Source organism: Balaenoptera acutorostrata, chromosome 9, assembly GCF_949987535.1.
Source record: "Balaenoptera acutorostrata chromosome 9, mBalAcu1.1, whole genome shotgun sequence".
NCBI classification, from domain to species: domain Eukaryota; kingdom Metazoa; phylum Chordata; class Mammalia; order Artiodactyla; family Balaenopteridae; genus Balaenoptera; species Balaenoptera acutorostrata.
The window spans coordinates 55592142-55602742 of record NC_080072.1 but is presented as its reverse complement, the minus strand read 5'-3'; the positions used below and the strand labels follow the sequence as shown (position 1 = coordinate 55602742).

At 41.4% G+C, this 10601-nt stretch overlaps 1 protein-coding gene across 4 annotated transcripts in view; it reads right to left on the bottom strand.

Moving 5' to 3' along the window:
- Positions 1-3109: 3109 nt before the first annotated feature.
- The window catches only part of UVRAG (UV radiation resistance associated), a 312724-nt gene continuing 305232 nt past the window's right edge, over positions 3110-10601 (bottom strand). For 3 of the 4 annotated variants that reach the window (XM_057553092.1, XM_057553093.1, XM_057553094.1), the window contains one exon: positions 3110-5020. In XM_057553092.1, the coding sequence (XP_057409075.1) occupies positions 4318-5020 (703 nt within the window). In that variant the 3' untranslated portion in view covers positions 3110-4317. The remainder of the gene's footprint in view (positions 5021-10601) is intronic. The other variant, XM_057553095.1, reaches the window with a different exon arrangement.

Sequence of the window (10601 nt, the reverse complement as noted above, 5' to 3'; positions counted from 1 at the left end):
GCTGAGTAATATTCCACTGTATATATGTACATCTTCTTTATCCATTCATCTGTCAATTGACATTTAGGTTGCTTCCATGTCTTGGCTATTGTAAATAGTGCTGCAATGAACATTGGGGTGCATGTGTCTTTTCGAATTATGGTTTTCTCCAGATATATGCCCAGGAGTGGGATTGCTGGATCATATGGTAGTTCTATTTTTAGTTTAAGGAGCCTCTATAGTGTTCTCCATAATGGTTGTACCAATTTACATTCCCACCAAAAGAGCAGGAGGGTTCCCTTTTCTCCACTTTCCAGCATTTATTGTTTGTAGACTTTTTGATGGCCATTCTGATCGGTGTGAGGTATCATCCCTACGTGACAGATTAGGAGCCAGATTCGGAGGGGTTAAGTGGCCGTGCCCAAGTGCTAGAACAAGAAATGGTGATAACGAGTCTCAGGCATCCTTTCTGTCGCTAGGCAGCAGCCTGCCACAGGACAAAAGGGAACCAACATTGATGGTGTAGGCCCCATACAAACATAATGGCAAGGGCAGAGTTCTCTCCAATTCTTTACAGATTAAGAAATGAGGGGTCCTTAAGGGTTTAATGACTTGAGCAGGGTCATAACTTCAAAGTGGCTGAATTGGGGCATTCGGAATCTAGCTTCTAAAGAATAGATGCTGGCTGCCCTTTGTATCACACAGTAAAAACCCAGTTCATTATTCAGTATTTATCCTGAAACCATTAAGGACACAAGGATGAACCTCTTTTTCAGACAGACTTTTTTTTCTAAACAAAGTAGTACAGAAGAAGATTAAGAAGAGTATCACTACAGTCCAGCCTCAACTTGGCTGCTAGTCATAATTCATATCTAACCAAGCTACTCTTCCGCTTTAAAGTCTGGAAAGGGTACCGATCGGTCGCCCATTGCATGCATTGAAATCTCTTCCACTGGCATTTTAAGTCCTTCCCCATGGGCCTGCAATTCAATTTCTCCTCTCACCTTTCTTCACATCCATTTAGGGCCCAAGCACAGCAAACTCCTTGCAATTTTGCAAACATGCATGCAGCCCTGCCTTGCCTCTGGGCTTTGCCCATGCTGTTCCCTCCATCTGTAATGTGAAATCTTATACATCTTTCATCTGTATTACCCCCATGACCCTTTCCTGGTCCTTGAGGCAGAATAGCTTTCTCTGAATTCCGTAGCATGGCTATACATTTCTCCATCATAAGAGTTTATCACACTGAATTATACTTGCTAATATACTTATGCCACCCTTCCCCCCACAACTGGAGAATGTGGCAGAGGTCAAGGCTTATTAATCTTTGTATAACCTTGTTTAGCCCAGTCCCTTGCAAAGAGGGAGAGAGCTAGCTCAGTAAATGTGGAATGGCTGGCTGACTGTTTAAGAATGAGGTTTTCATAGTTAACTCAGCTTTAGTATGAAATTCAAAACAGTGAAGAAGACAGGACTCAAACATAGCAGGGAAGTAACAATCACTTTTACTCTCAAAATAAATACTAATCAATTTTATTTTGTAAATACAGATGCTGAGTTTTCTTCCAATTACCAACAGATCAGTTTCACATGCCATTTATTGTTGGTGGTGGTTTAAAAAATTATTTAAATAACTGGTCAGGTCAGGATAAATGGGCACTATTAGAACTGCTAAAAAAAAATATAGCTGGATACAATCTTCCAAAACTAATATTCTGGGGGGGAAAAAATCTCTGGAATTTTTAAAGTGGGTAAGGGGAAGTGGAGAGAGAAAATACAAGCAAATATTCATCTGATAACATTTGCCGGCTGTAAAAGTGTCTCAGCTACATGAAAACTGAAAGGGCTCTTAGCAGTTCAGAAATGGATAGGACTGAGTTTTCATTTCAACTTACATTCTCACAGCAAAAATTACAAAGATTAATAGGAGATAATACCTCATCCCATATTTTGGCCTTGGCCACTTTAAACAGAGGCAAAATGAATTCTGCAGCTTTGGGAAATGTCAGAGTTACTCCTGGAGAATGTAATGCTGTAGGATCTACCCAAGTTTGGCAGAAACTGCAGACATCAAACAAACTCAGTGAAAACCCAAAACCTAAACTAAATAAACTGAAACCTAAGTAGTGTTTTGAGGCACAACATCACTGGACACAGTGTGGATCAGGCAAATGTGTAGGTACCTATCAATCAGTTCTGGCCTACCAGATCACATTCAATGGTGGGGTTCCCTGCTGTGTGGGTCAAAAGCTGTGAACCCCAGAATCAGGGAGTCCACAAATGGGAGATTGACAGATGGAACCCTGGAGCTCCAGGCTCTATCTGGCTGTGTGGAATCTGAGATGAACACTGTAACTATGGGTGCTCCTGTATGTGGTCCCTCTGCTTGGTGATGCCAGAAGCCGGGCTGGAGGACCTGCATTGAATGCACCTTGTCTTTGAGTTTCGCATGAAGTTTTAAGGTCTCTCCCATATCTGAGGAATCACACATCACATGTGATTCACCTTCCATTGTTCAATACTAATATAGTCCTTCAAAACCTTTTTTTTTTGGGCTTGTGGGGATAGATGTTACTTCACCGGAGGACCCCACAGCCCAGTCTGATGTACATCCAAGATCATGTCTAGCTCCACCCTTACTGACTCCAAAATGAATGATAGTACTCTGCAAAGAAGCCGTGACTCTACAGATGGCTTCTGCTCCAGGTTTGGAGTAGTTCCACCTGTTTAGAGGAATAAGATGGATTTCTTCAGATCAAGTTAAAGCTTTTAATTGCTTGCAGGTTGGGTCTGTCTGTCATACAATGATTTTGTGAGTTCTTTACAAGAAAAATAACAACATGAACTATTCCATTTAACAGTGTAGCTATATTTATAATTGAGCCCAGGAATGCTTGGACAAAATATGAAAATGATTATGAAACCTATGAGTTAAGTTGTTATGGAGGACAAATGAGCTACTGCAGAGTACGCCTGTGACAGTCCGTTGCTATACACAATATGTAAACTCAAATGAAGTCAACGGCATTAGCTTAGACATAGCCACAGGTTTTGTTCAGGCTAGTGCTGTCACGATGTAACATATGGAGATGTAGGTTCAAGAGGAATTTCAAAGCTGGGGAAAAAAAAATCAGGTTGAGTGAAGTAAACTCAATTTTTATTCTTCTATACAATACACGGATATAAGCATAAAATTTCCTTAAAGAGCTTGCAACCCTGAGGCGATGTCCTTGGGTATATAAAGTATATAGCAATAGCAAATGATATCTGAGCTCCAGGAATGAAAATGTACTTCAAAAACATAATTTAATATTTATGCAATTGCACACATACCGATAGTATTCTATGCCTCATCTAGTCTCTTAATCTAACTACCTCAACTGCCTTGCAGTTTGCACACTGCACAGCCTGACTCTCTACACATATTTCGTCATATACAATGCCTTCTTTTCCAACTGAAATTTAATAAATTAACATGGGGTTTACATATAGGGATTTCTATATGGTGAGTGTTGCCAGAAAGCACACCCAGCTTTTGACAACAGCCTCTGCCCACATAACTTTGGCCCCCAGAGGGAACTGGATGCCATCTGACTATAGTAACCTCGGGGGTCCTTGAGGATCCCCTGGGATCCACCCGAGGTGAGGTCTTTCCTATAATCTGAGGGCTGCATCAAGGGTATGGCTGACTGGAAGGTCATGGCAACTTCATTAAAGAACCAGCAAATGTGATGTCCTCAGTCGTCAGGATGCACAAGGTATCTACTGTGCAGATGGGGCGACAGCTAGGTTGACTGTGGAGTCTGGGAGCAGGGGCAGGGGCAGGGGCAGGGGCAGGTGGGCCTGGGTATAAGGAGACCATTGTGCTTCTTATTCATCAGCTTAATGGATGGCCAAAGATCCTCCAGTAGATGGTGGAGACCTTTTACTGAATATTCAATTTTCCCAAAGTTTCATAAACTATGGTGAGGGCAAATGCTTATAAGAAACTAAAGACGAATTCATTATATTATTTATATATTATCATCTTCCCTCTGAGGATAACACAGAAATGTAAATAAAAAAGCAGACAAATGCCTATAAGGTGACTAGAGCTAGACTTCTGCCTTAAAATAATTGTCAGGCCTGAAAAGCAAATCTTGCAAGCAAAATCTAACTTTGGCCCACTGATACACAATGATCCTGAGTCCCTCCTCGATTCACAAAGTCTATTTTTGTGAGGAATATCCTCCATTAATATTCATTTTGTGTCATAATTATTACAAAGGGTAACCAGTGCAGCTTTATCCTCATTTCAAGCAGTGACTCTGTCCTGGTCCTACCGTCTGTCCACTCGCTTCACTTATCAGAACTCCTGCGTGGCCGGCGGAAGCTGGATACATTTTCGTTCAGTGCATAGATCCTTCGGGAGAACTCTTCAAATTCTCCCAGAACTTGTTCGTCACACTCCACTGCCACGGCACTGTCCACGGGGATGCAGTTAAATGCTTCCAGCTGATCGCCTGAGGTGAAGCCTGTGGCTTCCATCCCGATGATCTCTTCTGCTTGCTCCACGGTACAGCAGAGCTCGGCTTCGGAGACCGGGTGGAATCCCCCGGGAAGCTGGGCGCTGGAGGAGCCGGCCTGCTCGCTGGGCAGGAGGGTGCCGTTGACTGTGGCTGGAGGCCCCGGGAGGGCCTGTCCCTGTTCCTGGCTAGTGTTCACACCCACATGGCCTCCATGGAAGCTGTCACCCAGATCTACCCCTTTTTTCTTGTTTTCTTTGGAGAAGTCCAAGGAGGTGTCCAAGGAGGAAGACAGAGATGTTGTCTTTCTCTCAGATTCTCCTGTGGAGGGGACGGTGGTCACAGGCTGGGCTAATGCTGAGCTGTAACTGGGGGGAGGGGTTTTGTACTGGAGTCTCTCATTCTCTGAGCTGGCCCGTTTCCGGTGTCCTTTGTCTGGTGAAGGCATCCCTCCAGAGAAGCCTACATCTACACCCCCAAACATGGAGCTTTGTCTCTTTGGAACAGGGATTGCACTGGAGGTGTGATGTCTGTCGCTAGAAGACAAACAAAAATGAGAAGTTACTTTCAACTTCAGAACTCAGCTTAAACCTTCTGCATCCAGAGATAGGAAATAACATATTTAGGTCTGAGATAATACAAATTGATAATACTCAACCTTAGTATTAATTTTAGTGTCCAAATACAAAATGCAACATAAAGTATTCTGAGTTCAGCATTGGGAGCTTCCTTTAAGAAGGATACAAGATATACTGAAATATATGCAGAGGGTAGGGCGGGGGGTAGAGACAATGTCATATGGGGAGGAGTCGAGGCAACTGGAGGGATTGGATCTGGCAAGAAAAATATATGAGGATGTGATCAACTTCATATGTCTGCAGGGTTACCAATATCTGATTCTTGTTTTTAATATTCAAGTCTTATTTTACCTTCATAAAGCAGGTATCCCCATTTGACAGAGAACTTCAATGACTTGCCCGTGATAACCTCAACGAGACAGGGGTGAGGCTGGACTGAAACCCATGACTCATAACTCAATGATCAATAGCTTTCCCAATACGCAAATGCTAATTGCCTTGCATTAGCTAAGTGGCAGAGAGAGGACCAAGGAGATGTGTGTGTGTGTGTGTGTGTGTGTGTTTAACGAAAAATTAACTTGGGAAATGACCTCTCTATAACGCTAGTCACACACATTTTATAATACTTGGTCTTCAGTACCTTCCTTCAAACTTGAGTTACTTCTCAGGAAGATACTTTTGGGCCAGCAATAATAATCACTGTTTGGCTACCCAAAGCATTATAGTTTCTGAAGTTATTTCATATACATCATTTCACTTGGTCCTCACAAAAACCCCATCAAGAAAGCAGGGTATACATTATTAATCTTAATCCTGAAATAATAAATAATAATTAGTTAATGGAAATAGAGTATCCAGACTCTGGAAATGATAGTCATTTTATAAACTATGCTAGCGAAGCCACCCCTGGAGTACTAATCAGTTCTAGACATCATACTTGGCTGAAGCTAGTCAGCTTCAATACAACTATATGAACAAACGGGGTCCAGAGACAGAGGGAGGTACAAACACAAGATCCATCTGACTTGTGTTCTTTAGATGAGGAAACACACACAGAGAAGTGGCTCGCAAAAAAGGCAAGTACCAGGCAGGAGCAGAGGTTAGACTTAAAACTATACCTATCCAACAAATAGCTGCTACATGTGCCAGGCCTTGCAGAGGGGAAACAGATGTAAGACGTGCTGGCCCTGCCCCTGAGGAGCTTCCAGTCTTGCAGTAGAAAGACATCCATAATTATTGAAATAATACATTTTCAAATTACAGTCATGATAAGTGCCCTGAGAAAGAAGAAGGGATCTCGAGTTCCTTCTCGCTGTGTCCACAGCCACAAACCCTTAAGCCAGCTCCTGCTCCCTCTCCTCTCAGATCTCTCCTGATGCTCGATTATCCCTGTGGTCTAAGCAAAAGTTCTTCAAGCTTCTTGAGGAACGGCAACCGAAAGGCTTCTTCTAATCCACGTGCCCATCAGACTCCTCGCTTGGCTATGAGTGTTGGTGCCAAGAGCGATTTCCTAATTGGGGGTGCTCACTGGGGCACACATGGAACCAGGCAAGGAGACTAGTAAATTACTGTTTTTAGTTCTCAAGAAAAACTAAACAGAGCAAAACTTGTTGGCCTTAATCTAGGTTTTCAGTTAATATGTTGTCAAAACTCACAGTAATGGGGTTAGCTGAACATTTTGGCCAACCTCCTTGTTTTCACTGCTACTTGCTGACAAGTGTCCCTCTCTACATGATTCTGCAGGGGCCCTAGGTAATCCAACCAAAACAGCATCAGCACCACCCACAGACAGTCTATTCTGGGCAGACAGGCCACGCTTTCAGTTGCCACCACAGCCCATGAGGGGTGGGAAGCACCAGGTAAACCCGCCCAGAACACTGAAGGTGATATTGCTGGCACGTGACCACAGGCCAGGTGCTTAACCACTATGGCTACGAAGGGTGAATGACTTGACACCCTCCCTGCTGCCACCCACCCTCCCACCCCAGGGGACCCTGCTCTGCTTCCCTCTGCTGGGCTCCAGGTGGGCTGATAAAAGGGCATGAGAAACAAACAGGTCAGGGCACAACAAGCAGTGCTTACGACACAAGAAAGGGGTTTTTGTAGTCCTCTTTGATTCTGAGACTCCCTGAAAGCTCTCCTCAACTTTGCACAACAGAAAAGTAGTAAAGTATGACATCCCTCCCCTGCAGCTACAATAGGCAGGGAACTACCATTTTCTTGAGCATCAATAATGTTGAACTCTCACATCCGCCCTGTGAAAAAGGTAGGCAGGTAGGAGGGTTATGGATTCAAAGGCTTTTGTGAGATGGAGACTTTGGCATTTGCTGACATCCTGATCCTGGGATTTTACCCAGTTTTCCTGGGTTTTTATGAGAACCCGGGTAATGACAGTATCAAATACAATTTAGAAAACCTAAGTAACAGTAAAACATTCCCTCTTAAGAACGGTAAGAAGATGAGGTATTACACAGACAAATAAGGAAGTCTACATATCTAATATTTACCCTACAATCACACACTCTCTTTTTTCCCCATTTGCAGCTATGTGCCATGAAACCTTTCAAAAATTTTTATTAGTCTTTCTTATAATCTTAAAAAGAGTAAGTTGAACAAAAAAGGTATTTTCCCTTCTTTTTATTTAAAAAAATTTTTTTAACTTTTTATTTTGTATTGAAGTATAGTTGGTTAACAATGTTGTGATAGTTTCAGGTGTACAGCAAAGTGATTCAGTTATACATATACATGTATCTATTCATTTTCCAATTAAAAAATGTATTTTCTTGATAACTTTGGGCCATCAGTATTAACATGTCTTACTAACTATGACATAGTAGAGAGACTATGGGCCTTTCAGGGGCGTGTTTCTGAATCTGGGATCTGAGTCTGAGTTCTTAAGTCTGCACTCAGGCTTTTCTGTGTCCTCTCTAACTGTCAGGCTGTCACGTGTGGCAGAGTCAGTGCTCTTGCCTGCGAGCGCTTCTCCTTTTTTGACATTTGCTTCTAATTTGCTGTGTTCTTGTAAAGTAGATGTCTTGAGAATTGTGTGCAAAGCAAGAGTAAACAGGATTTGAGTGATGGACCAGCAGATATCCTGGGCATAATATGCTTTATTATATGAGTTTTGTAACATTAGTTTTGGCTGCTCAGAATTAATTTTTTATTACTTCCAGAATCTTAGCAATGTTCCAAATTTTTAAGATAGCTGAGGTCTAAACAGCTCAAGTGTTGAATGACTGCATTAAAATATATACAAACACACATGCATTTTTAATTATTATAATAATTTATATTTCCCGGAAAACTAAAAAATATAAACCATATTAAAAAATAAAAATCACTCAAAAGCCTATTACTCATCAAATAACCACTATTTGGATATTTTCCTTTCAGACTTTGATTTTATATATGTGTGTTTAATTTAAAAAAGACACAAAACCAAACAAACAAAAAACAAAATGAAAGCTGTGTTTGCAGTATATATATACAATTCTGTATCCTGTTGTTGGAAGTTATTCAGACCTCTTGGTAAACAATTCTAAATGGCTACTCCATTGAATGGAATATCATAATTTACTTAATCATTTTCTTATTTTTGTGGATTTAGGATATTTCTAAAGTTTTACTATTAAAAAACAAACTGTTGTATCTCTGTATAAAAACACAATGCATAGATTTTTTTAAAAAATTTATTTATTTTTATTTATTTATGGCTGTGTTGGGTCTTCGTTTCTGTGCGAGGGCTTTCTCTAGTTGTGGCAAGCAGGGGCCACTCTTCATCGCGGTGCGCGGGCCTCTCACTATCGCGGCCTCTCTTGTTGCGGAGCACAGGCTCCAGATGCTCAGGCTCAGTAATTGTGGCTCACGGGCCCAGTTGCTCCGCGGCATGTGGGATCTTCCCAGACCAGGGCTCGAACCCGTGTCCCCTGCATTAGCAGGCAGATTCTCAACCACTGCGCCACCACGGAAGCCCAATGCATAGATTTTTAATAAAATAATTCTGACTTTCATATTTAATAGAAGGTTTCTAAAAGGAATCTTCATTACACGTTTTGGTATTAGTTAAATTCTTACAAGAAAAATAGGAACATTATACCTCTACTATTGCCTAAAAAGAGAAAGGTAGCAATTAAAAAGGCAAATGATAGATTAATAAAGAATGCCCAGAAGGTTTCAAGATTCTTTTTGTCTGATTACAGTCTGGCTTCATAATTATTTTATCTAGATGGAAGAAGAGGTTGAAACGCCTAGATTTACTAATTATTAAGACCAATTTTTAAAGGCAATTGACAATTTACTTATCAAATGAAATTAGTACAGTATTTAAATAGTGATGAATAACTTACAGGGAATTTCTACTCTTAGAGACAACCAGAGTAAACCTGAGTGTTCTGGGGAGGAGTGGATGCAGCAGGAAATGTAGTAGCATTTCTTTATCCCCCACTTCAGCCAAGGGTCCCTATGTTCTAAGGCACTAGATTTGGGGGCACAGCGCCTGAGGTTTAGCAACTGGACTGAGTCCCCCAGTTCACTGCACACATTCTCCTCATCAGCTGTTTGCCTTGAATGGATGCCTGTCCTAGCTTGGCTTAGGTCCAAACTGGAAACATGACATCTGGGGTTTAATGCTGCAATTAAAAGGCATTTATTAAAAAACAACCCAAAGATATTGTAATTACAAATTTACTAGGCCACGGTTTAGTGAAACAGGGCATAGGTTGTTGAATAACTGAACCACATCGGGGACTGTTAAATTACTTAATAATAAGCCTTTCTGCTACAAGTAAAAAAGGATATCCTAGGATCCCAAACAATAGCATGGTGAGGGAGAAGGCAAGTGGCTTGGAGTTTAGAGGTCAAGGAGGACAGTCTGGTTTAAATTTGGCTTCTTTGGATCAAGTCTTCCTTGATCTCTCTAAATTAAGGTCATTAATTTCTTTTTCATTCTGTCCTTATTTACTGCAGTCAGTTACCTTTTGTTATCTCTTCAGCTATATCTAGAGATATCTGGAGATAGTGGTGGTGATGAGAAAGGATGCTCAAACTTCTGGATCGGCAACTGTGATCCTATTTGGAGTTATAACTTAAGGTCGAACTCACCACTTACTAGTTATATGACTGTAGGCAGTCACTTATCTTCTCTGTGCTCTAGTTTTCTTCTTTGTAAAATAGATTATTGGACTGTGGTAAGGATTAAATAAAATAACACACTTCAAATCCTTGGCAGAATGCCTGGCATATATACCGATGGCAGTAGTAGCTGTAATTGTGGTTGCTGTCATTATTATTTGCTTCCATGGGCTCTGGATTCCAAAAGTATTAGCCTCATTTTACAGAAGAGGTAACTGAGGCTCAAAGACATTAACGTCTTAGATGGAAACACAGGGTAACAGGTAGCAGAGGAACGACCAGAATCTAGATCTCATTCCTTCTACTGTTTCCTCCTATACAGAATAATGTTTATAGCAGGAACAAACTCAGAACTCCTCCTACCCACCCCCATCTCCACTCCTGCCCATCAGGGAGCTGCCTGCAAGAA